This window comes from Cavia porcellus, unplaced genomic scaffold (genome assembly GCF_034190915.1).
Source record: "Cavia porcellus strain 051 isolate PalLab524CR breed Dunkin Hartley unplaced genomic scaffold, mCavPor4.1 scaffold_26, whole genome shotgun sequence".
In the NCBI taxonomy this organism is placed as follows: Eukaryota; Metazoa; Chordata; class Mammalia; order Rodentia; family Caviidae; genus Cavia; species Cavia porcellus.
Window position 1 is genome coordinate 20871096 of NW_026947509.1, and position 26802 is coordinate 20897897.

At 47.5% G+C, this 26802-nt stretch overlaps 1 protein-coding gene across 2 annotated transcripts; it reads right to left on the reverse strand.

The window, feature by feature from the left end:
• Positions 1 to 26802, reverse strand: Nynrin (NYN domain and retroviral integrase containing). Of its 2 annotated transcripts, XM_013157575.2 has the most exons (9): positions 26366 to 26802; positions 26027 to 26241; positions 10492 to 11150; positions 8654 to 10366; positions 7757 to 7887; positions 7538 to 7634; positions 6014 to 6115; positions 5707 to 5808; positions 1 to 4558 (listed from the first exon to the last, which is right to left on the reverse strand). In XM_013157575.2, the coding sequence occupies exons 2-9, from the start codon at positions 26222 to 26224 to the stop codon at positions 1711 to 1713; spliced, it is 5850 nt and encodes a 1949-aa protein (XP_013013029.1). In that variant the 5' UTR covers positions 26225 to 26241; positions 26366 to 26802; the 3' UTR covers positions 1 to 1710. The 2 variants fall into 2 exon arrangements, with proteins under 2 accessions (XP_013013029.1, XP_013013030.1); XM_013157576.3 differs by lacking the exon at positions 26366 to 26802 and having other exon boundaries at positions 26027 to 26354.

Here is a 26802-nt window from a genome sequence, read left to right on the forward strand (position 1 = left end):
TTCCAGTTTAACTCATTTATTGAAAAAATGAAGACAAAAATTCACTTAAGAAAAAGGTAGAGGATCAAAGTTGTAATAAGGGAGAATGCACCCAGCACAAAAGTGGGAGAATGAGGTCGGAAGTGCCACTAGGGAATTGGAGGAAGAGAAGGGGCAATGGTGAGTGAGAATATAGAGTATGTGCTTAAAATTCTGCTGCTAGTCTTCTCGGTTTCTCTGCTGTCACCCAGTCATTCCTGGATAGGATTAACAACTAGAATGGATTTAAAGACAACATCCAAGGTAGTTTGTCTATAAGAGCAGAAATTGATACAATGGATAATGGAGAGAGGATAGGTATAGAATTCTAAAGGAGTCTCTTGCTTGAACCTGTTACCGAAACCCTTTACACAGTGAACTGGGCCCAGGTCAGCCACCAACCAGCTGTGTGACCATGGCCAAGTTACTTCCTCTTTTCCTCCGCTCTATAACAAGCAAGTTGGGTTTGATGCCAAGTTCTCTCTTGGCTTAGCTTCTCAAGAAACAAAACTATTCAGAGGCTAAGCCAGGGAGACACGGTGCTGGCCTTCACCTGGAGACTGGCTGTTCAGCAGCAGCTCCAAATTCAGAGGACTGAGTGTAGGCACACATACCTGTGAGCACTTACTCACTAGAAACAATCTCTGCAGAGAACAGGTCTGAGGGAGCGAGGGGTTCAGAGGACTAGAAGGTGGGAGAGGGCTCCAGACAAAGCAATCACACTACATGAGGTCTAATGATACAAGGGACTGTGGGGGTGAAAAGAGGAGGGCTGTGGGTTTGGGGATAGGCTTGGGCAGGCCTGGGAAGTAAAGAACTGGACCTGACTGTGTGCCAGAATGCTCATTTCTGAAGCCCTCCCCCTTAAAACAGAGGCCGAGGCCCCTCGGTCTAGCAGAAGAAGCAGCTCTTAGGCAGAGATGCCACATTTGGCATCAAGATCCTTAACCCCTATGCAGCCAACACCATCCAAATGGGGGTCAGGAGTTGTCTCCATCAGCTGGAGTCAAATGAGGTAGACCAACTTATCCCACCCTGTCTTTCCCATGCTGACAAGTGAGTAACTTGAGGCTGGCCATCCTCCCATCCTGAGCTACTGCCCTTATGGCCCAGGCAGACTACCAGCCCCTTCCTGGACAGCAGCAGAGCCCATGCTGGGCCTAAGAAAGCTGGTTGTGAGACTAAGGAGCTGGCTGCCTCCCCTCTGCCCATGTGAGTTTGTGTGCGCAGTTTGGAGGGACCACATTCAAGGTTCCTGTTTGGGAGAGGACTATGGCTCCAATTGTGAGCCCAGAGCCTCACTATTTCATGGTTAAGACAACCAGGAATAAGATGGGGGGAGGTGTACACAACATCACATACCTACATATGTGTGGAGGAGGAAGATACTTGGGGAAAGACTCTGAGCCTGGTCTACTTTAGTAAGGAGACCTTCTATTCCCCAATGTAAAATCACCAGAGGCACCCATTTGACAGCCTTTGGCAAATTCTGCAAATACCCCAAACTGGGGCTATTTCCATGGAAACACTGGTCCCTAGTTCAAGGCAACTCAGCAAAGCTTTAGGAAGCAGCTTTTCTACAGAAGGCACGACAGAGGGCCCCCAAAGGGCCAAGAGCACTGCGGGAGGAGGTGGAGGCCTAGCAGCAGAAACCCAGGACTCCCTGGATGGGGTCTCCCCCACCTCTCCAGCTCACTGCTCCAAGGCCTTAAAGGACAGGGGTGTGCCACTCTTGGCAAAGGCTTTCATCAAACTGCTGGGATAGATACATCCCAGCTTCTCTGGAGTTGGGAAGCCCCACACCCTATAGAGAGACAGACTCAGCCGGTCCCCAATATAGAAGGGACCCACCCATTTGGCACTACTGCCGTTCCTGGGGAGGGACAGTAAGAGGACCTGGTCACCCACATTCCATTCCTTCTCCTGGGTCTCCTGCTTAAAGCGCCTGTTGTCAGCCTTCTCAGTGCCTTTCTCAGCCGCCCTCCAGTGGAGCTCCAGCAGCTCCCCAATCAGCTGCAGCAGGAAAACATCCATTTTGAGCCCTTCAATGTTCGCACTGCTCATCTCCCACCACAGGGGCTCAGCCAGCCTCCACTCACTTCCCGTCAGGACCTGGAATGGCGTGGCCACCGTGGAGGAGGCCCTGAAGGCCAGGTGCAACAGGGGCAGGGAGGCTGCCCACTTCTTGCCATGCAGGAAAATGAACTCCTTTAGGGCCCTCTTGAATTCCCAGTAGGCCTCTGAGCTCACCAGGCAAGGAAACTGCAAGTCTCTACTCAGGGAGGTCACCTGTGCTCCCAGGGCCAACCCACAGCTCACCAGAACATGCCGGGCAAACTGGGGGCCCTGGGCTGCCTCCAGCCTCACTGGGACACCCCACCGTGCAAACACATGCTGAAGCAGCACCTGGGCCACAGCCATGTGTGTGTAGGGCTTCAGCGGGAACGCCTCCACCCAGCGGGTGTTGGGGTCAGCCACAATGAGCACGTGCCTATGGCCCTCCTCACTTATGGTGATGGGACCCACCACCTCAATCTGCAGGTTCGACCAGGGGGCAGTAGATCTGAGGGGCCATGGGGACTCAATGACCTTTAACTCGTTGCCTGTGAGATTCCGGGGGATGCAGAACAGGCAGCTCCTGCAGTAATCCTTCACATGCTCCTGCATCCCAGGCCACCACCCCAGGAACCGCAATTTCTTGTAGGTCTCCTCTGGCCGCTGGTGGGCCCCCATAGGGATGTCATGCACAGAGAAAATCAGGTCCCTCCGGAGTTGCCTCGGGACTACCCAGACCTTGGGCTTTTTGTCTCCCTTGAACATAAGGAGCCCACTCTCCTTATCAAGGCTGAGTGAGTTAAAGGCAGAACTGAAAGGGGAGGAACCACACAATTTTTGCCCCGCACGAAGCTTGGCAATGATATCAGCCAGGGTACTGTCACTCAGCTGTAATGCCAGCAAATTGGGTCTCTTGCCCATGGTACGGGGAGTCATGACAGGGACTGGCACATCTTTTGGCAAATTCCACCACTGTCCACCCCCTTGGGCACCCTGCTTGGCCAGGTTATCCACTGTCACAGCAAACAGAGAGCCCCGGTAGGAGGTTCTGTAGATGAACGGAAGGGATGAAAGGCCAGAGGTGAGGGATATAATGTAGGACAGCAGGCTTGGGTGAGGTAGTGGAGCCCCATCAGAGGACAGGAAGCCCCGGGCCTTCCAGAGGGGCAAAAGCTCCCAGAGGAGGCTGAAGATCCAGTTGCAGTGGGTGAGGAAAACCACAGGGAGGTTAGACTGGCCAAATCGCTCCAGGCCACAGGCCATGGCTGCCAGGTGGGCATAGGTTGGGGTGTGAGGGGAACAGGAGAAGGAAAGGGAGACAGGGGGACTGGTGGGAGACAGGACGTAGAGGCCAAAACCAGCACACCACTCGTCCTCACGGTAAAAGCAGTAGCCTGACATGTGGATGCAGACAAAAGTGGACAGGTCAGAAAAAGGAGGCAGAACCTGGAAGAAACGAGGCATTGACGAAACCGGCGTCAGCAGGTGGTTCTCCCCCAACAGACCCTGCAGAAGGGCCAATTCCAGAGCCCTCTTGCCTCTGTCCTGTACCAAAAGGGACCATCGAATCAACCATGCTTTGGAAACCCGGCGGCCCGCTGCTGCCTCAGGAGCCACGGTGGTCCGGGAGGCATAGGAAAGGTCGAGGACCACGGGGGCATCTCCAATGCAGCGGGAAAAATGCTTGAGGGCCCAGGCCACAGCGTAGGGGCTGTCCCCGCCTGACTGGGGGCCCTCACTGTCCTCATCCGGGAGAAGGGGCTTCGAGGTATAGGCAATGGGATGCTTCCTCCCTGAATGCTCCTGGAAGAGGATGGCAGTCAGGGCCACTTGGCTCACTGTCACCTGCAGGCGGAAGGGCAGCTGGGAATTGGGAGCCGTCAGACAGAGAGCGGATACCAGGGCTCGCTTCAGGGATAAGAAGGCTTTCTCATGCTCCTGGCCCCACTGCCAGTCTGGCTTCTGCTTGAGGAGGTTGTGCAGAGGGCCCATGAGGGCTTCATAGTCAGGGATGACATCTCGATGGGAGTCCATGAACCCCACAAAGAAGGACAGCACAGTGAAGTTATTGGGGGTGGTGAGCTGAGCCAGCTGCGCAAGAACCTGCTGGCAGGGAGCCTTCCCATCCCAGGGGATGCCCAGGGAGGGAGAGGCCGCCCCTGGCAGGAGGTCAATGTCCAGGGCCCCATCAGGGGGGTCATGGAGGCTGAGGCACTGGAGGATTTCCTCAGAGAGGGAGGGGCACTCAACTCTGAACACTGATGCCAGAGAAGAGTCCAGGTCATCCTCCTCAGCCTGCTCTGGCATTCCCCGTCCCTCTCTCCACTCTTCATTTGGCCTTTCTTCCTTCTCCCTGACTTCTTCCACATTCTGTGGACTCTCCAAAGGCCTAGGGTCAGGGTCATCATTCAGTTCAGAGATACTGGCTGAGCTGGGTGGAAGGGTCTTCCATACCTTCAGGAAGTTGCCGACATCTGTGTCCAACCTATAAAACAGATGGAAGAGGCAGAGGGAACAACCCCACCCCTCAAGGTCACCCAAGGGTAAAAGGTACACCTGTGGAGACTCCACAGAGCCTTGCCCCATTCCAAAGTGTCCCCAAGGCTGGACTGATGCCAGTCCCCAATTTGGATAGCAAGAGCTCCATCAGGCCCTTAGCTGCAAATTCTTGCTCCAGCTCTGCACTTGCCAGAACTTCAACATAAAAGTGAAGCTGCACGGAGCAGGATGCCTCTAACCTAGTATTAAGCCAGTGGTTCGATAAGAGATGACTGGTGGCTTAACCTAACCCCAGGATAAGAGGCATGGGGGAGAGCAACATGAGAGGAGAACTCAACACACAGCCTCAGCCTCGCTTCCGAACCCGAGCAGTGAGACTGAGGGTCAGGCCGGGGGAGCACACCCTGCTCAGAGCACACCAACCAACGCCTGCTCCTGGGCCCAGGGTGCTGAAAGGTGGGCAGCAAAGTAGTTTGGAGGGGATGGAGGCCAGAGGATTAGCAAGACTGCAAACCTGTTCTGCTAACACCAGAAAAGTGACCTTGGAAGTTTTTTTGAGTTTCAGGTTCCTCATCCATACATGACAGTAGTCATTTACATCTAACTGAAGTTCAGTGCTGCACTGGTACCAATAGCATAAAATAGAAATAGCCAGCCAGACATGGTGGCACATGCCTGAAACTTCAGCATTGGGGAGCAAGAGTTCAAGGGGCAAGAGTTCAAGGCCAGCTTGGGCTACATAGCAAAACCTTGTCTCAAAACGCAAAAACAATGACAAACAAAACAAAAAGTCCTCAATTAGAAAACAGATACATCTGTTAAATGGGTATTCATGTAACAGAGTACCGCATGGCCACTAAGGTGTACTACGTGTATTAGTATGCTATATATCTGAAAAAAATAGTAAAATACGGAATACAGTTGCCAGTTATGGAGGATACATACAGCATTAAAGCACGTGTGAAATGTTAAAACCATATGACCAGTGGTTTAGGGATGCATCAATAGGTGACAGAAGTATACAAGCATGAAAAAGTCAAGTCACTCTGTTCCATTCATGATTAAACAGCAGGCAATATTGGCTAAAACAAGAGGGAAGTTTCCAGTAACTCTCAGGACGGCCTCATAAATTACCTGTTTGGCTTCTTCAGAAACTCATCCAACGTGGGGCCATCACGGCCCAGGGGGTCATCTGGTACCATGAAGAGATTCCCCGCAAACGTGAAGGGCAGGAGGCTGGGCCCAGAAGAGAAAGGGGCTTGGTCTTAGATGAGCCATGACTCTCCCATGCCCTGCTACTGCCTAGCTGATGCCCCACCTTCCGGAAAGTGCTACTGAGCCCTACTCCAGCACCCCTCTCGCTGCCCCATTATCTGCTCTGCCAGGGGCTTCCTGACCTCAAAAGGACAAAAAAGCTCCCACCACTAGGCAGCTGTCTCACCGATCTTTGACCATGAGTTTCTTAGAATTATTCATCAGGGTGTGAATTTGCTCATTGGTAACAATGATGCCATCTGTCTCCTCGGCCAGCTTTACCATGAACCTAAAGGAAGAAGAGGAGTTACTAATGACCCAGGAACCAGGCCCATCCCTTTCTGGGTCCCCCAAGAAAATGAATTTGCAGCTTTGCGAGGTGTGCCCTGCACAGTGAGGGATCCAGGGCTCTGCAGCCCACTCCCTCCTCTGCAGCCATCTGGCATCCCCAGCAGCTTCCTGGGAAGACGCACATACCTCAACTGTACATGTGAACACACACCTATTATATACACAAACACAGAGAAACCCACACATTTCACATATGCATATTTACTGCTTGTGTTTTTGCATTTGTAAAACAGAGATGAAATCCTAGCTGATACTGCTGTAAGAATTAAGGTAAATGAGATAATGCATTTACACATCTAGCTCAAAGCCTGCTACATGGCATATGCACAAATACTCATTCCCATATTCTTCCCCAATGCACAACATTCACATGCACGCCAAGAAATGATACATACATATTGACACACATAAAAATGCAAACCTGAATTTTAAAAATCTACTCTTTCAATGATCACCTCTCCACTAAGGAGTGCTGTGAACAAGAAAGCAAGCAAAAGCTACCAACTGCTTAGCATTGCTGAAGACTGACATTCTGACTACCCCAAGCATGTTATCCCATAAGTGTCCAGCAGAGGGACCTTGTGTAGAAAAAACATTCTTCCTCAAACTGAGTCCTGAATTGAGAGGCTCTTAAAAATCATACACAGGGCCTGGCTGGTCCTACCCAGCCTTGGGCCAGAGAGATGGATGGATGTCACATCTTGGGAAAAGTGGGGGAGACTTGGAACTTTTCCCTGCCCAGCCCAGGAGGTACCTAGTGAAGCCAAGACCTCTGCTGCCCCACATCACCTCCATTTCAGAACCAGTGACTCTGGCAGGGCCTTTTCACTCCAACAGAAACAGACACAGGGGCAAGCCTTGGGCAAGCCTCACTGAAGAGTGTCACTGTTAGGCACAGAAGCATTCTAGATTCGGGCAGACGCAGCCAGTCTAACTCCGTTTTAGAGCCTTGCCCAAAGCATTTTCTACACACACACACCTCCTCCATTACCAGGACTTGGAGAAGAAACATCAACACAAACTGGTACCCAAAAGCCTAATGTACTTCTGATGCTCACTGGAAGCATGAAGAGTTAGTTGCCTGGGCTTGTCTCATTCACTGTGATGGATGCTGGACTACAGAGTCCATGGTGAAGAAAGCCAGTTAACTCAGTTAACACAGCATCAGGACCCAAAATCAGGAGCAACTCGTGAGCTTGAGTTGAGCCCTCTCCTCGCTTGTGCCTCACTCCATTTTTTCAGACATGATCCCCCTGACACATCTGCCTCCATTTCCACAAGGAAGATGTGGCAGGACTATGCCTGATACCTCACCCAAGCCCAACCTGAGCCCCCCAGACAGCCCTGGGGTGCAGCGCACCTATAATCATAGGTGGCGATCTTCTTGCCGTTCTCCAGCTGGGAGGGAGTGATCGAAAGCATCTTGAGCGAGTGGAGCTTCGTCAGAAAGTGACTCTCTGAGGGGGAAAGGCAGAAGACAAAAACAGTCAGAGGAAGGACCTCGTGGGAGGGGCCATGGTAGAGTAGTGGAAGGTGGAGCAGAAAGGCGGAGGGGCAGAGTGGACACTGCACATCTCACCTCTCACCCTTCGGTTTTTCTTCAGCTGCCAGGTGGGTACAAACACAGTGACCTCCCGGTGTCCCCGGTTCCAGAAGTATTGCACTGCCATGGCAATGCCTCGGCAGGAGAAGAAATGCTGGAGGCCATGCCTATGCAGTGGTGGGAAGAGAGAGGGCAGCATCAGCACCAAGGACACCACAATGCCTTTGTCCTGTCCTCCATCCTGAAACATTCTGTGAGCAACTACTGAGTGCACAGCAATTTCAGGTACTGCTTGTGTGCATGTGTGTGCACACATATTTATACACACACTGAAGACGAGAGGAAGTGAGCAGCCCCACACTCAAAGAACTCCGTTTTAGGGCTTAAAGCAAAAAAAAAAAAAAAAAAACTGCCTGCCTACTGTGTACTGAGAATGTGCTCAGTATTAATAATTACACCGCCACATGGCAAATTAAGCAGGCTAACGTGTTCATGCTAAGACCTCCACATCAGTAAGCACTGCACAGGCAGGGCAATATCTAAGTGTTGATATCAGGGAAGCTTCAGAGGAAATCTGTGCTGGCTCTGATGTATGCACTATATACTGCCTGGGAAGAGCAGTGGACAGACCTGAACCCAGACATCAGCCCCGCCCCTGGCTGACTCAGAGACCTTGGGGGAGATTCCTCAACTCCTTGCTCATCTGCAAGAGGAAGAACAGAAACCTTCCCTCCCAGGGCTGCTGGAACAATTTATTGCACACTGCTTAGCACATAGTGGCCATTCAATGTGCCATTTCCCTTTCTCCTTGGGCCCCATTTCACCCTATGCCTTTTATATGGGTCAAGATGGGCTGCCCATACTCCATTGGCCATGAATTTCTTGCTTCAGCTCCTAGCATCCCCAGTCCAGCCCATGCCCACAGCTACTCACACCATGGCCACGCTGCTGCCATCAATGACCACTCTGCGCAATTCCTGGTTCCCGGGTTCTCCTGACAAGTTCAGCTCAAAGGGTGTGTTCAAGGCTTCGTGGTACCTCTGGAAGCTGGTCACTGTGCTGTTTGCCTGTGGGTGGCGAGGGGACTGCCTCGGGCTTCCCTCCCCAGCCCCCAGGAGTCCCTCCACCTGGAACTGGTGCTTATTGCTGAGGGCCAAGGTGCTGCTGGACTGGGCACCCTGCCTTCTAGGCTCCTCCTGGCCCTTTGATAAGGAGGCATCACCTCTTGACAAAGGCTGGACCTCACTCAAAAGTCTGGCTACATCCAAGGTCGTCCCTTCACCTGTGGGCCCCTTCTGGACTGCAGGAGTTTTGGCAACTCTGGAGGCTTTAGAAGCTCCAGGTGCTTTGGAGCTTGCAGATGTTTTAGGAGCTGCAGGTGCTTTAGGGGCTGCAGATGTTTTAGGAGGTGCAGATCCTGTTTTAGTCCCAGGCCCAGGGTGAGCTTTGAGTGTTTTGGGATTTGCAGGTGATATTTTGGCTGCAGGCATCTTCGAAGACATGGCAGTTTTTAGAGCTGTAGACGTCACTTGAGCTGCTGATGCTGATGCTGGCTGATGCACAGCAGCTTTTTGAGCTGTGGACACCACTTGAGCCGCAGGCTTTGCTGGAGCCAAAGGCACTTTGGGAGCTGCAGTCTCTGTGCTCACTTCCAGCATCGTTTGGGATGTAGGCACTTGGGGAGCTGCAGTCTCCGTACTCACTGCCAGCATCGTTTGGGATGGAGGCACTTGGGGAGCTGCAGTCTCCGTACTCACTGCCTGCATCGTTTGGGATGGAGGCACCTGGGGAGCTGCAGGTTGCTTTTGAGTTATGGGTGAGTTTTCAGCTTTGGGTACTGCTGCAGCCATGGGCACTTTGAGTGTTTCAGGCACTGTTCGGGCTTCAGATTCTGACTGGACTGTTAGAACCCCTTGAGCCATGGGCTTTCCTTGAGCTGTAGGTTCTCCCAATTCTGTGGGTGGCACTGGAGAGGGCCCCTTTTCCAGCCACTTACAATCCAGTTGCACACTTCCTTGGTTCTCTTGTTTATCTCCAGTTTGGGTTGTAGAGGCCAAAGGTAGGCCTTTACGTGGAAGTCCTGGGCTAACCTTGTCCTTTTCATCACAGCCACCTGGGGCAACCAATAAACTCACGACTTTTGGGGGTGTCTCTGGCCTTGGGCAATTCTGTAGAGCTGCCTCTCCTCCCAGTTCCCCATCTGGTCTACAAGCTGGGCTTTCTGCACTAGGCAAAGGGGCCAGCTCCTTCTGCTTCCACTCTAGATTTAAGGGCAAAGCACTGTGCCCTGGCAGCTTCAGCTGAATGGGGCCCAGCGGCCTCTGCCAGAATGGAAGACTGAAACATGCCTGAGACAGAAGCCAGGCCAGGTGCAGAGAATGCAGTTCATTGATCCTCCAAAAGGCTGCAGCAATAGTCCCAGGCCACAAGGGCCCAAAGGCTGGCCCTGGGGCCCAGGCCTTCCAAGATGGACACATACTCAGAGCTGACACCGGAGGCTGGAAGAGGAATTTCTCTTCTACTTTGTGGATCTGCTTTTGCTGCAACAAAGCTGGTGTGCGGTTCACAGAGTTCTGGCTGCTGGTGGCCTGTACCAGCCCTTCCTCTTGAGCACTGTCCGTACCACTCTGGTTGATGGAACCGACCCTAGAGGAAGCCCAAGTTTGTTGATAAGGTGGGAAAGCCAGTTTTTCCCAAACTACTATCATTTCCTTGGGGCAGAGGGGTAGAGGTAGGGGTCAGAGAAGCCAGACTCACTGTCCAGAACTTACCATACCATCTGGTTTGCTGTCTCCTGTTGGGTATTCTGGACTGCGATCAGGGACCTGCTGGCTCCCAGGCTGCTTACTCTCTTTGGATTTTCTGGGCCCCCATTCTGGAGAGTCCCCATCTCAAGGAAGGACCCAGGATTCTCTCCCACAGACACCACGGTGGAGTCTTCCTTTTGCTGCTGGGGAGGGCTGATCAGGACCTCTGGGCTGGAGCAGGTGCTGGAGATGCCGACGTGGCTGAGCCACTCAATGATGTCTTCCTTGCCTGCAGCATCCCGCACCAAGCTCAGCAGTAGCTCTTGAACGGCTGGGGGCAGCTGCAGCAGGTCCCTTGCATACTGGTCACCACGGATCCATACCAGGGCCCCAAAGGCCCGGCTCACCTCAGCCTCCCAGATCCCCCGGGGGGTCAGCAGAGGGGCAGGGCCCCAGCGCAGCCGTGCCACCAACTCCTCCAGCCAGTTCTGGGTCATGGTGAAAGACTCAGTGAGCCCACCTACCATCAGAGAGCCAGGAGGACCAGGCACCAAATAGGCCAGGGTGCTCCAGCACAGGCAATCCAGAAAGAGGCCCTGGGCGCCGAGAAAGGCACAATGCAGCATTGGCGGGTAGCGGACCTCCTTCCACAGCTCTGGGCTGCACAGGCCCTTCAGATACTCCTGGGCACATGGAGAGAATCAAAGGAAACCAGAGTGTCCCAAGCTGCCACTGGCTCTGTCCCACACCCCACCCACCAGCCCTTACTAGGCATGTGCCTCCCCTGTTCATTCTGCCACAGCAGCCACCCTCTCCTGATCCTGTCCTTTCATGCACTCATGTCTTTCCAGGGAATGATGATGGAAATCCGAAGAGGACGAGTGAAAAGAACCAGGCTGGAAGTCAAGGAAACCCAATTCTAGCTCCAACTAGTTCCACTATTAGCATTGTGGGAAATCTCAAGGCCTCTGTCTCTTCACATATAAAATGAAAAGTTAAACTAGACACTTATATGTCCAGTCCTGCTTTGGGATTCCAAAACTACGTGACTGAGGGAAAGGGGCCACGCACTACTGGGTACTCTCCAAGACAAAGAACTTGGAGCAAATTAGCTATCTCCTGCCCCTGTGGGGGCTTCCCTATCTGTAAAATGGGGATATAACAGCTCCTAGCTCATTAGGCTACTGAAAACTTTAGCAAGCTAATATCTAAGACGTGTTTAGGGTGGTCCCTGGCATAGCCTGTTATTTTGCAGCTCAGAAGGGTTGTGCAGCTTGCTCAAGGGCACACACAGGCTTGTGAGTGAGTGAGCCAGAATCACAGTCCATATCTGCCTGAATCTAAAACCAGAGACCTTTCTCATTGCCTCTGGTTGACTGCACAGTGACTACCTTGTAAACCTGTGTGATTCTGCATTAATCTCCAGAAGTTCTCTAGCACAATCTGTAGCTACGGTAACTCTGTTACCCAGAACAGAGGAGATAAGATGCTAGGCTCATGTCCATGGAAACACCTCACAGAAACACACAATATCTAACCATAAGAAAGGCTTCCAGCTCTCTGAATGATTCAACTTTGCTGGGGGAGGTTGGGCTCCTCCACTCTCTGGCTCAGTCCCACCAGCATAGCCTCATAGGCTCCAAGGTAGCATGAGCACTCCCTCTTAATATACCAGTCCATGTAGACTGCATCTGCCTTTGTGTCCCTCCACCTCCTAGTGCCTGTGACAATCATTCCTCTCCTCACAGTTCCAGTAGGGAGCCAATGCTCCATTTTAGATCTCCAAGAGCCATCCTGAAAACTTCACCACACCACTCCTCAATATCCAGGCATTCTCACTATTCAGGATTATGCAGACCTCTTCCACTCAACCTAAGCCATTACCTACAACCCCTTCCTGAAGGATCTGAACTATACCCAAGCATAACCTCTTTTCAACCAGTGAAAAACAGCACACTATCTGATGGACTTCCTAATCCAGCTCCTGCCACCCAAACCTCAGCTTTGCCAAAGGCCTTGCAAAGGTGAATCTGACCAAGTGCAGAAAACACTCACCTTAACTAATGTCCCCAACCCCATGTACCCCACATTGCAAGAGTATAAAAACGGTATATAAAAATGAAGAAGTGAACTTCCGAGAGAACATGGCAGATAGATAACAGCAGCTATGGAGGCTCTCTGAGATGGCCAGCTTAGATTCCAGGAATGGTGCGGTGTGGGGAATCCTAAGCAGGGGGAGATATACCCTGCTGACCCAGGAACGAACTAAGCTGAGGGAAACCAATTGTAAATGCAATCCTGGCGCTACGACTGGAACAGCTAAAATCTCAGTGCTGAAACTGGAACCCGCTCCTCTGGAAACCGTGGCTTGAATTTCCTGCCGCCACTGCTGTAGCTGAATCGGCACAGCAGGGATAGAGATGCAAAAGCTCTGAGAGTGGGAACTGGCTAACCGAATTCAGAGCAGAGCTGGCGGGGAGCCCTGCATCAACCTGTGGTGAGTGAGAAGAACAGGGACCCTTCTATAAACTAGGAGGCTCCAACAGAGGACATTCTAAGACCAGGCAGACTAGCCGGAACAGGACACTACAGTGACTTCAGTCACATATTCCCTCTCAAGCAGGATTGGTGGGGAGCACTTGACCTGGGTGATGCCACGACTAAGACCCAGTAGGGTAGCCCAAATCAGGTCCCTGTACCTGGCAGTGCACCCTAATGTAGAGAAGCCTTCAGCAGGATGACTGACCTGGAGGGGTGGGCCCAGCATAGGCTGCCCAGGTCTGCGTCTCCCTAGTACACTGCAGTGGGCAGGAACACCTAGCTTGCGCAATTCAAACAAACTGTAACTGACAAAGAAAGAAACTGGGCCTCCTATATATGCTTGTATGGAAGGAACAAAAAGTATGGGAAGAGGGAACAACAAGAAAGGGTCCTCAGCCCCCAACCCTGAGAACACTGATCCAGGAAAGATAAATGCAAAGGAGAATGAGGACAGAAAACATGCAATATCAGGCACGGCACCAACAGACATAAAGCGATATCTCCGGGACCTTATAGACAAGTTCAAAAGTGAAGTATTTAACCAAGTAAAGCAAGATATAAGTAGAATAGTTAAAGAAATGCTAAGCACCTCCAAGAAAAAATAGATGGTGGAATGGAAGAACAGAAAAAAAGGGGAGAATTGTTTGATGGAGAAAATAGAGAAAACGTAGAATACATGAAGCAGGTTCAAAGAGATTACCAGGAAACTAAAAACTCTATTGAAAGCTGGCATAACAGCTTGAAAAAAACTAAGGATAGATTATCTGAACTGAAGGACAGATTTGTAATGTGGGAGCATGAAAGGAAAGACTTCTTAAAAATAATAAGGAAACAAGCATAACAATTCAAAGGCTAGAAGATGATAAGAGGATCTATAACTTAAGAATTAAGAATGTAAAGGAAGAAGAAGGGATACAAACAAATGAACTGCAAAGGCTATTCACAGAAATAATCAAGGAGAATTTTCCTAATATAGGAAAAGGTAAAGATACTCAGATCTATGAAGCATACAGGATGCCAGCCACCTACAACCCAAACAGAACTGCATCAAGGCATATAAAAATCAAAATTCCAGAAATCCAATATAAGGACAGAATATTATAAGCTGTCAGAGACAAGAAACAGATCACTTACAAGGGAACACCCATCAGAATTACAGCAGACTTCTCAGCACAAACCATCAAATCATGAAGAGCATGGGGTAAAATAATTCAAGCTTTGAAAGATAATAACCTCCAGCCAAGATTAATATATCCTACACAACTGTTGCTAGAAAGTAATGGAGAAACAAGGTGCTTCCAGGATAAAGAGGAACCAGGGGAATTTGCAACCACCAATTCAACTCTATAGAGAATACTGCAGGACATTCTAAGAGAGAAAAATACCAACAGTCCAGAAACAGTGGCAGAGAGGCCACAATGAATGGAGCAGAAAGCGAAATGAAGAAGACAAACTGACAACTAAGGACAGAAAAAGAGCTCAACAGAAATGAAGCAGAGAAGGTTGGATGGAATGAACAGCTATTTTGGAGAAAACAAGACATCATAATAGCTAGTGCTGATTTAATATCATCTTGTTTTGAAGTCCCATCAAGCTTTTGTTCTTCTGTCTCCAGTGGTCTTAACATGTTGTATCTTATTGGATTTTATCATTTGTGATAATATAAACAAAACTTTTATAGACAAGAAGAAACCATTTCTGTTAGTTGGTTCTAAATACCCTGTAGTACTGTCATTCTCTTGAATGGTTTTACATTGTCTTGATATGTTTGATGCTACAGTATACAAAGTTATACTCAAAGATTTCAAGGAAAGAGACATGATGGTAACTATTTTTATGTCGGGATATCTTGTGGTGAAACACTATTTTGCTTAAGTGGTTATGTTCTGACCTGTGCTGTTTTGTTGTTATATCCTCTTTTATCTCAATCTCCTTTTTTATTATTTATTTTTTTTATTTCTATCTTTTTAATTAAGGGAAAAATAAAAAATAGCAGGATATATTATAGTAACCCACTTTGATTTCCTATTAATTGGATGTGAACCCCTGTATTGCTCTCACCATCTTGTTTTGACTGATTTTACTCTATTCTGTTTTGCTTGATAGTATCACATTTGAAAGTATAGGCAACAACTGCAATGAGCATCACTATGATGCTCATTCTGGTTTGACTATTATCTTCTTTTGGAGCCCTGTAATATCTCCAATGTTTTGGTTTTATTGGTTTTGTTCTTTATTGTTTTGTTCAGTTTTATTATAACTGATGATATAGACAATTCTTTTTAACATAGCAAGAGGCAGTCTAGTAACCATTATTGATCACCTTGTATTCTGTTTTTACATTATGTACTATGTCCATCCTTTTGATTTGACTGACTGTTTTGTCATGTCACATTTGGTTTTATTCTCTTCAAAAAAAAAAAAAAGGTAATAAATGTGGGAGTAATAAAACCCAAAATGTGTGATTGTCATTGTAAAAAAAAAGAGGAAAAGAAAGTGCTCTAAAGGATATAACTGCATGTATATTTAAGTGTATAAGATAGATAACCATATTACTGAGTTTTTGTTGAATCATTGAACAGAACTGTTTACAGTCTCATTGTTTGAATGTCCACTTTATATGCTTTAATTTTGTACCTTGAACAACTATTTCTAAAATGACAATATGTAATCTATTAACTAGTGATTTTCTACTGTTTATTTTTTTTAAATTCTGTATAACTTGTAACTTTTTGGTTTTTTTTTTTCTTTTTTTCCTTAAATAAAATTTTTAAAATTTAAAAACAATTAAAATAAAAACGAAGAAGTATATTGGGGAAGAAAATCGATGGTTTCTCTTTGTTGTTTTGGATTTTGGTTTTTGAGACAGGATCCAGCTATGTAGTTTGGGCTGGCTCTAAACTCACTATACAGGGGCTGGAGGTTTAGCTCAGCGGCATAAGCACCCGCCTTGCAGGCAGGCAGTCGTGAGTTCGATCCCTGGTACCGATAAAAAGGAAAAAGACAAAAAAAATAAAAATAAAAATAAAAAAATAATAAAAAAAAATAAACTCACTATACAGCCAGACTAGCCTTACACTTCCCACAGCCTCCTGCCTCAACCTCCCAGGCACTGGGACTACAGGGATGGTAAAAGGTGAAAGGCCAAATAATGTTGTCACAGTGGAAGCTGAATGTAGAAAAACCCATTCTTGCCATTCAGAGATATGACAGTCACACCCTGAACCCTCCAGGCTGGAGAATAGAGGGGTGAATTCTGGAGAATCTGGCCAGCCCAAGAACAAAGACACAATGATCACGAAAGAGGTTCCTCAACAGATGATATATCCCAACCTCTATACAACCAAGCTCAAAATCAATAAGCCTCACCCACAGCTCTAACTCCCAATCCAATTTCTGCCCTTCACCATTAATTATGCAGGGATTACCAGGTAAATGAGGGAAACTTCTAATGTAAAACACAGAGGCTGAAACTTATAGGGAAAAGAAAACTGGAAGAAGTGAAACAGGGTGGGGAGGAGAAAATTCAAGAAGCTTATTATCATTACTCCTGTCAGAGAAACACATGGTACATAGTACACGACAGGATGCTACTTTTAAAAATAGAGAACACAAATGACTTGTAAGACACTAAGAAAATGGTGGCAGAAATGAAAGAGCCAAGAAAAGGTTGGACAATAAGACTGTAAAAGCCAGGCATGGCGGCACACACCTGTAATTCCAGCACTCAGGAGGCTGAGGCAGGAGGATCATTGTGAGTTCAAAACCAGCCTGGGTTAGAAAGAGAGTGTAAGACCAGCCTGAACTGCATAGCGAGACCCTGTCTCAAAAAAGACAAAAAGAAAGAAAGAAAGAAAGAAAGAAAGAAAGAAAGAAGGAAGGAAGGAAGGAAGGAAGGAAGGAAAGAAAGAAAGAAAGAAAGAAAGAAAGAAAGAAAGAAAGAAAGAAAGAAAGAGCAGGCTGTAAAAATCCTAGAAAACAGAGTTAAAGTTGGGAAACAGGAGAAAAAAAATAAGAAAAGAACCTATAGAAAACTCTGTGTCTTAACAGGAGGTCAGGAAGGCACAGGGGAAGAATCATTAACAAAGTAGCTCCCCCAAAATTTCCCAGTTCTGAAGACCAATGAAGTCCAGATAAAAGGACTCACTGAGTACAACAGCAAGTGACAAAGGAAAAAAACAGATTCACCCATACAGAAGTCTGGCTGGGAGACCTCAGAACATTGGAAGAAACTAAAGACTTCCAAGAACAAAAACATCTCAAATAAAGGCCCAGAAACCAGAATATATTCACACTTTTCAAGATGTCAGTGTGTTGGGACCAGGCTGAATGTCTAGGGTCACAAAGCTTCAGGCCAGTGGGACCTGCTTTAGGAACAGAGAAGTTTACAGAAAACCACATGCTTCCCAGCTGCACAGAGAAGGCTCATAACCACAGCATTTCTAAGGCAACGTAACATCTGCCAATAACAATCTGAAGAATGCAGGCATATTGATACAGAGGAGGACTTGTTCTCCATTAAATTGCTCCCCATTTATTCTAGTTGCTGTTCTATGAAGGTACACCATCCCACCCCCCTGGGCTTCTTGCTTGCTAAATAAAAGTGGGTCAACTATAGAGATTGTCCTGCCTGTCCACTAGAGGCAGGTTCCTCTTGTTCCCCTTGTACCTTGACATTGTGTTTTGTCTTTATTCCCTGTCATTCCCCCCACAGGTATCTGGGGTTCTGATCAGCCCCTGGCACTTAGCACCTAAAAAGCATTTGAAACTTAGAAGGGAAGGCCACCAGAGTAGGAAAGAGCAATGCATACATTGGGGGATTCCGTGGAATGATGCTGGAGTCAGCCACATAGAAGTGAAAGTAAGCAATAACACCTCAAAAGAGTTTTTTCTTTTGGCCCAAAATTTGTTAGTAGGAAAACAGATTTATGTTCAGTTACTGCATATGTTACTCAGACAGGCAGGGACCCTGGTCAGTACTTTCTCTCTCTAAAATGTTACAAGATATTGTCAATTACAACACATATGAAAGGTAAATGAGACTATAACCCACGCAAGACCAATGGAGACACTCTGCCTTGAAGAAGAAGGTTATTTGGCACAAGGAAGGAGTCATCTTGCAGACAGTGACCCTGAGGGGAGGAAATCAGGGGTTTATACACATGAAAAACCATGGTAGGGGGTGCCCTGGCCAGAACAGCCACTCAGGAAGGCATAACAGGTACATTTACAGGTGGAGTTGTGAAAACCAGGATCATTGTTGGGCTCTGTGGTGCTACAGTTCTTGGGTCAGTACTCAGGTATCTTTGTGGTTGGTGCTGCTCTTGCGAAAACCTGCAGGAGTGGCTGGGCTGCACCCTCTAACTCCCTGCTTCCTGCACCCAGAAGCCCAGTGCCCCTTCAACATGGTGCCTGCAGACAGGAACTTTGGATGTAAAGAATTGGAATAGAGTGGGCAGAAATTTAAAAAGGGGCATGCTAGGGGAAAACAGATTGCCCTGTTACCTTTTCAACATGGAATCTGGTGAAACCTATACTGGGACCTTTGTGTGCTACAATGATTACCACAACTGCTACTGCTCCCCTTGATGAGGAAAAAGAAGAGATCAAGAAAAAAGTAGACTCTTACTTAGCCCATACCTCCTAAATTTTCAGAGGCTAGTGTAAGCCACCCTTGTTTATCTAAGCACCAACAACTAAATCGGCAAGCTGAGATAGATGATGAGATAGATGTTGCTTCCCTATTATGGTTAGTCAGGACCCCCAAAATCCCCAAAGAATGGTACATGAACATCACAGAATAGAATTAAAACAGAATTCATAGAGTTAAAACAGAGTGTAATGAATAAAGGAACATAGGATCCCTTCACACTGGGACTCCTGGGGTCCATTTTGGGAGCCCATGTATGGTCCCCAAAGATCTTAGACCATTCTCATCTACTGACAGGTCAGTATCTCATCGAATGTGCAGCTACAAGAGCTGGCAGTAGAACGGGCAGACAGAAATAGGACAGCAAGGAGACCAGTAATGACAGAGGATATGTTCTGGGAACAGGACCTTATGTAGATCATGGGCAACAATGATCCTACACTAATAAAACACAGTGAGCAGATACATCTGATGATAAAACAAGCATAAACTATGGTTCTCAAAGAGAGTACTCCCCTTCAATTCTTTTACATATTTTACAGGGGTTCAGGGAGCCATATGCTCAATTCCTCACTAGATTACAGGAGACAGTCCACAGACAAATTCCTCACTCACAAGCAGCTAAAGTTACAGTGTAACTGGCCTTCAAAAATACAAATAAAGACTATAAGACTTGGGGCATTTAGGACCACAAAAAAATCTTAAAAATTATCAAAAAGCTTGTCAAGAAGTGAGAACCGAATCTTATAAAAAGCTCAATGTTAGCCCAAGCTGTGCTAAGTCTTACAAAGGAGAACAAAAATGCTGCTGTTCAGTGTTTCAATCATGGAAAAGCAGGGTATATTCATAAACAATGTACTGGTCCAGCCAAGATGGTGTACTCCTCCAGTCATTCCACCCCCTGCCAAAGGGAATACCGATCCAACTCCAGGTCTTTGTCTTCATTGCCATAAAATAAATCATTGGGCAAAGAATTCCCATTCCAAATCCTTTGGGCAGTTACAATATGTACATGTCTCTGTAAACCCTTATTCTCATATGATTCACACCACTTGCCAAGGGTATTTCTTCCAAGGTCTCACGTGAGAAGGCTCATACTGATAGGCTGCGTGGCTGCAGAATCCACCACGGGTTTGATGATTTCCTGGGACCCTGGAGGAAATACCTCAGCCACTGATGACTATAGAAGTGGCAAGGCCGATGACGTTGGAGCAAGTGAAAAAAACAACCTAGGAGGCTAAAAAAGTTGGTGACAAGACAGGGTCTACCACATACCCTCCAAAATATGTTCATTGCCATAATGCCACTAGTGTAGTAAGGAACATCAAATCAGATGATGCAGTGTAACCTCAAGTTATGGAGTTTCAACTTTTACAATTACAGAAACAAAAAGCAAGTACCATGACTGGGGTTCCATGGCTCCAAGGCCAGTGTGAGCTTCTTTAGGAACAGAGAAGTTTGCAAAAGGTCACATGCTTCCTGGCTGCACAGAGAAAGCTCATAACAACAGCATAAGGCAACATAACATTTGCTGAGGACAATCTAAAGAACACAGGCATATTGATTCAGAGAAGGACTTGTTCTCCATTAAATTGCTCCCCATTTACCGTAGCTGCTGTTCCATGAAAAGTACACTACCCCTCCCCCATGCTTCTCGCCTGCTAATAAAAGTGAGTCAACCACAGAGATTGCTGCCTCTGCCCATCAGAGGCAGGTTCCTCTTGTCCTTTTGTACTTGACTATTATTCTTTGTCTTTATTCCCTGCCATTTCCCCTACAAGTATCCAGGGGTCTGATCAGCTCTTGCCTTTATATTTCTGAATTTATAATTCAGTACAGCCAACTATCAATCGAATGGCCCTCGGATATGCAATTCAAACATGCAGATATGCGAATGTTTTTCCTACTATATAAAACTTTTCGCCGGGCATGGTGGCAGATGCCTATAATCCCAGCAATTGGGAGGCTGAGGCAGGTGGATTGCTGCAAGTTTGCAGCCATCCTGGACTACAGAGTGCATTCAAGACCAGCCCAAACTAAAACAAAACCCTGACTCAAAAAAATAAAATAAAATAAACCTTTCTTAGAAAGCCATTTTTCTTCATTCATTTTCTGCTGCTCTAACAGAATATTACACACTGGGCAATTTATGGTGAGCAGAACTCTGTTTGGCTCCCACTTCTGGAGGCTGGGAAGTCCAAGAGCACAGCACTGGCATTTGGCCAGGGCCTCTGGTTGTGTTCTAATATAGCAGAAAGGCACAGGAATGAGCCTGACATACAAACTTACACCCATCTCATGGTCACTAACCCTCTCCTCTCCAGATAGTAGGAACCTATTTACAGCACAGAGTCTTTATGACCTAACACATCTCAAAGGTCCCACTTCTTAATACTGTCACAAAAGCGATTCCATTTTAACATGAGTTTTGGAAAGGACCTTTAAATAGTAGCACCATTACGGAGCAATTTTCTAGCAAATCAAGGAAGGAAATTGAGAGAAGAGAGTTAACATAATAAAGAAGCAAAGACAATTCCCAGAATGACAGTGAAGACAGACATCAAAATTTATTCATTCATTCAGCAAATCATTATTGACCACTGACTATATGCCAGCACTGCTTTAGAACAACTGTCATCAGAGAAGGCAACTAGACTCAAGGATGTTGAACCAAGTGTGGTGACACAGGCCTATAATCCCAGAACTCCTGAGGCTGATGCAGGTGTATCACAAGTTTGAAGCCAGCCTCGGGAAGCTAAGGACTTGGTGAAACTCTGTTTTGAAATAAAAAATAAGAGTTGGGAATACAGCTCAGTAGAAAGGTCCTAGGTTTAATCACCAATGCTACAAAACAAAGAGTGTGGTCAGCGGCAAAAGGCATGCTGATGACCACCTTCAACACACTTGAATTTTCTTTTTTTTTTTTTCTTTTCTTTTCTTTTTTTTTTTTTTTTTTTGAGACAGAGCCCACTAAGTTGCCCAGGCTGAGTTTGAATTTGGGATCCTCCTGCCTCAGTCTCAAGAGTGCTGGCATTATGGCATTATAGGAATGCACTACCATACCTGGCTATGTATTATATTTTTAACTTGATGAAACTACTGATGGATATACCCCATCAACCCAAGAAAGAAAAAGACAAGAAATCCAAGAAACAAATAATTTAACCAAGAAGATAGGCAAAGGCATGCCAAGGAAGCCAGCACACCAAAGCCTCAGAATGACAGGCTGCATGCCTAGAAAGTAACTGACCACACAAAAGGAAGGTGTCTACAAGAAAATAGTTTAGAACACCTTGAAGGGACCGACTAACTGCTACAGTTAGATCCAGAAGGCTTCCAAAGGCACAAATGTTAAAGGGCTGGTTCTCAGATTGGTGCTGTAGGAGGAGGTAGAACCTTTGGGAGGTGAGGCCTATTGGGAGAAAGTGAGGTCACATGGCCTTGAAAGGATATTTGGGCTCTGGTCCCTTCCTTTCTCTCTCTTTGCTTCCCAGATCTTATGAAATGAAGAATCCTCCTCCATCATACACTCCCACCAGGATATACTGACTATGACAGGCCCAAAGTAAGAAGGCCAAGCAATGATCTCTGAAACCACAACCAAAGTAAACATTCCCTCTTTATAAATTGTTTACCTCATGTATTTTGTCACAGTGATAGAAAGCTAACTAGCATATGAACCTATAGAAAACTATATTGAGAAGCTACTAGGAAGTGTAAGAATTATTAATGGATGCAAAGAAAAACAAGCTAACTGAATAAAAAGGAGTTCTTAACCTCAGTGAAATAAAAAAAGGAAAAAGAAAATAAAATTGTGGGGTCAGGATATAGCTCAGTGGCATAGCACCTGCCTGGAAAGCACAAGGTCTTCAGTTCCATTCCCAGTACCAAAAAAAAGAAAAGAAAATCATACTTCGTGAACATCGATGTGTGATATGCACAAGCATAACTAGACAACAACTAGTAAATAAAGATTTACTATCACTAAATCAAGATTTAATGTAAAACCAAAACAGAACTATATTGGGAAGAAAAAAGGAATGGCAGTGTAAGGGAACTAACGCCTCACATACAATAAGAATGAAAAAAGATAACATCCAAACTTGATCAAAGCTGGTGAGTTCAATCCCTGGTACCATAAAAGAGAAAGGAAAAAAAAAAAAAACAGGAGTTGAAAAGGATAAGGCAGGGAGCTATTTCATTTGCAAATTTTCAAAAAAAGTATTGGACTTTTTAAATGTACATTACTGAAAAAAGAAAAATTTTAAGGAAAAGAGGGACTAGCTGCTTACAGCACAAGCAGGTATGCTGGTATAGGTTTTGCAATCAGCACAGGACTGGGAAAGATCCCTGATTTGCAGTATCTGCAAATTTCTCTGGTGTAAATAATCCCACTATGGCTGTAAATAGCATTTCACTGGCTTAATAGTCTCTGAAATCTTAACAATGGGTGGCCAGGAGCCAAGTCCAGAGCTCCCCTGACCACAACCAACCCCCACAGTTTCACTCCTAGTTACTGGAGAGCAGGGACAGTTCAACTTCCACCTGACAGCCAAGCCAAGGCCAGCAAGCCTCAGCCTGCCCCACAGCTCCATAACCCAGTAACCAGAGGTCATTTCTTCTATTGCTTCTGTCTTCAGGGTCCCCCTTAAATCCTTCCATTCCCTCCAAAAAGAAAAGAAGGGAACACGTCCATCCTCTTTCCTTTCTGCCACTCAATGCATCCTTAGATCATTATCAGCAAAGGCAGGTATGATGAGCGGGGTTGATCCCTGGGCTCCTCCAGTCATTAAAACTCTCTTCCCAACCTGCTAGTTTCACCTCCTAAGAGCCGCACTTCCCCAGTGTTTGTTTTGGTCCCTGGAAATGTGATGTACAGTAGTGTCCCTCATCTTTTATAAATTCCACCACTCAAAGCAATATAAAGGTGCAGGGATATAGCTCAGTGGCACAGTGCGCACCTGGCATGCGTGAGGTCATCAGTTTGATCCCCAGTTATCAAAAATCAATAAATAAAGGCATTTGAGTTTTACAGAGATTTTCTGGAAAGCCAAGTGTGTATGATAGAAATAAACACCACCCAGGTGCTTATCCAGATGAGCCTGCATCCTTCTTTACTCCTCCACCTAAACAAGCCACCCCACCCTCCCCTCTCCCCAGCCTGCAATCTCTACCAGTTAGCCTATGTACCAAATGTAAGATTCTATCCCCCTACAGCTAGAAATAGGTCAGCCACATCACCTCTGTTTAGAAACCATAAGACAGCTTTATGTTTGGGGAAAATGTTTACATAGCTTTTAATCCAAGCCTGTCTGTCACTTTACAAACAAAGACAGTAAGACTCAGAGAGAAAAAAAGAACTTGTTCAGTTATAGTTAGTTAATAAGGATATCTGACATTTATTTCCCACAGTTCTTCACATTTTGCAAAAATACTTAAGTACGTACTACTTCAGCTGACTTGCACAACCTCCCCCCCCCCATGAAATGAGTATTATTACACTGTTTTATAAATAAGGGAAGTGGCTCAAAGGGAGAGCAAATTACTTGGCCCAAGTCACTGAACATGGCAGCGCATACCTATAATCCAAGCTCCTCAGAAGGCTGAGGAAAGAGGATCAAAAGTTCAAAGCCAGCCTGGACAATTTAGGGAAATCTTGCTTCAAAATAAAATAAAGAAGGGTGGGGATGTGTCTCAGAATTCCCTGGGTTCAATCCCCTGGAATGAAGGTATTATAATGCAGAAAACCCTAATTTTACTCCACCACCACACACTTCTATCTGGGCCATATTTTGGTTGTAGCACATCAAACCTAGATCTGGAACAAAACTTTATTCTTCCCACCTTCCTTGTTCTCTTGCCTCTGAAATTTGTTTCTTTCTGTTCATCTGTGTGATAAGGGAAGGAGTTACCCGGAATCCTTTCACTCTTTAGTAATACATGTGCCTTTGCCCAGGGGAATGGGGGCTGGGAAAGGGAGTGAGGGAGCCCCCGTGTTCCTTTTGCAGTACTCCAAGGGGGGACCTATAGCAAGCGAGGATCCATGGCCCCAGGGACCCTAAGGGAGGCAGCCGGGGGAGCTGGAGCTGGCAGGTCTGGAGAAGGCCACCCAGGATTTCAGCAGGCAGTAGCAGAGCAGGGCATGTCAGAAAATGTTGCTCCTTATCCGAGTGAATGTGATTTTTCACAGTAACTAAAAGATTAAGAACTCAAAAGACTCCTTTTGCTAACTTACCCTCCCCCAGATCTGAAGATTATTACTGTTATAGCACCTCCACCCCACCCCCACCCCCACCCAGTCAGAATTAGAAAAATTGCTGATGCAGCTCAGAAAGGCTGAGGGAGACACTTCCCCAGTTCTGGGGTTCCCCTCCAGTGGCTGTGACCAGTTAGGATGGCAGTGGGGGCAGCTGTGAGCAGAAGGTATGTGTGTGTATGTGTATGTGTGTGTGTGTGTGTGTCTGTCTGTCTGTCTGTCTGTCTGGGGAAACCAGTATGGGGCAGACAAGAATATGTACATGCCTCCGCCAAGAGATAAGATAGCGGAATCTGAGCAAAGAGGGCAACCTTGGCCGAGATTGGGGGCGGAACTGAGAGGCCCAAGTGCAAGATAAGCTTGTGAGAGAGGAGAGAGAGAAGCTGTGACCTGGCCGTTCAATGCCCCACACAGCAGCAGGCCATTTCATCAGAAAGCCGACCACCTTCTTCCTGGATTATCTCTCATCACCAAGGGCTAAGGTCTTCCAGAGCAGCTCCACCTCACCCGGAGCCCTTTATGAGGCCACCTACAACATCAAGAGTGTGAGGCGGGGAGCCCAGAACCCTACCTACCTGGGTTCAGATCTAACTCCACCACCCCATATTTATTTGACCCTGAATTCTCCAGCAGACCCCTCAATATTTCATCTGTAAAATGTCATCGTTACCATAGGAGTATCTCCAGTTCTAGCACTCAGTAAGGCAGCCCAGGGCGTAAGCAAACAGAAGGATGGTGAACAAAGAGATGTATCTCAGAGGCCACAGAAATGCAGGACCTTTAATCTGCTCCCTAGATGGAACAGGAGGGCAGTGAATACTAGGGCCTGGCCAGGAAAAGCCTGCAGGGAGATAGACCGTTCAGGCTATCCCAGCTCACTGGAGGACAGAAGTGACATGCCAGAGAGGGGTGGGGCAGAGAGCGAGAAAAGCCACCAGAGAAAAGAAGCGGGTAGAGAAGGAGCCCGGGCTGCAGATCTGGAGGAGAGAGAGGACGTCCCCAGTACCTGCAGGCCAAATTGCCGAACCCAGGTCAGGCACATCTGGGAACCTCTGCCTCTCAAGGAGCGTGAAGAAGAGAGACCAAGATGGAAGGGGCTGGGGACTGTTTACCTTGGCTTTGCTAGTGTTCTCCCGGGGCCCCTGGAGCTGCAGCCAGAAGTAGGGGGTGTCGGGACGGCTCTGGAAGGCGTTCAGCTTGACCCTGAAGATGCGTTGCACTTGGAGCCGCTGCCGCTGCACCCGAGGCTTCGATTTTGTCTGCACCATGAACCATTCCAGCGCCGGGGGTTCACCCCCAGCCAGGAGCATGGCTGCCCCTCCCGCGGCTGGAGAGGGAGACCGCGGCGTCACCGAGGTCCAGAGCGCTAGGAGCCCCCCTCGGGAGCTAAGCCCTGCCCCCTCACCTACAGCGCCCCCCGCCCCGGGCGCCTCCCCAGGCCTGGAACCCACCCCGAGGCCCCGGCGCCCGCCCTCCGTCCCTTTCCGCAGCGGCTCCAGCGACCGAGCTCTTCCTGCCCGGGTTGAGCTGGGGGTGGGACCGGTCGGGCTCCAAGAGGCCCTTCCACCGCCCCCCTCCGCCTCTCCAGCGCCCAGCCTGTCCCTCCCGGGTGAACTCCGTCTGCCTGACCACGTAAAGGGGCGCGGGAGGAAGAGGGAGGGGAGACAGGGTGAGGAGGAGGGGCGGAGAGGGTCCTAGAACCCTCTGCCTTCCACCCAATTTTGGGCGCCGAGCCAGAATCCCGGGGTGAAAGTTAGTTTCCTTCCACAGTCCCCTATCCTTAGTGGAGGAAAGGACAAGAAGGAGAAAGTTGGTTTCAGTGACTCCCTTGTGTGATTTGGAACGCGACTCCCTCTCCCCCCAGGCCTGCTAGCCTTTCCCGGAGAAG

What these genes read in the sequence shown, in the direction of transcription:
- Nynrin (XM_013157575.2), bottom strand. Translation starts at nt 26,224, where the DNA reads ATGCTCCTGGCTGGGGGTGAACCCCCGGCGCTGGAATGGTTCATGGTG. An exon ending in ACAGCAAACCAGATGGTATG is followed by an intron (nt 10,367 to 10,491) that starts GTAAGTTCTGGA and finishes GGCTTCCTCTAG; the next exon opens with GGTCGGTTCCATCAACCAGA. An exon ending in GAAAAACCGAAGGGTGAGAG is followed by an intron (nt 7,635 to 7,756) that starts GTGAGATGTGCA and finishes TTTCCCCCTCAG; the next exon opens with AGAGTCACTTTCTGACGAAG.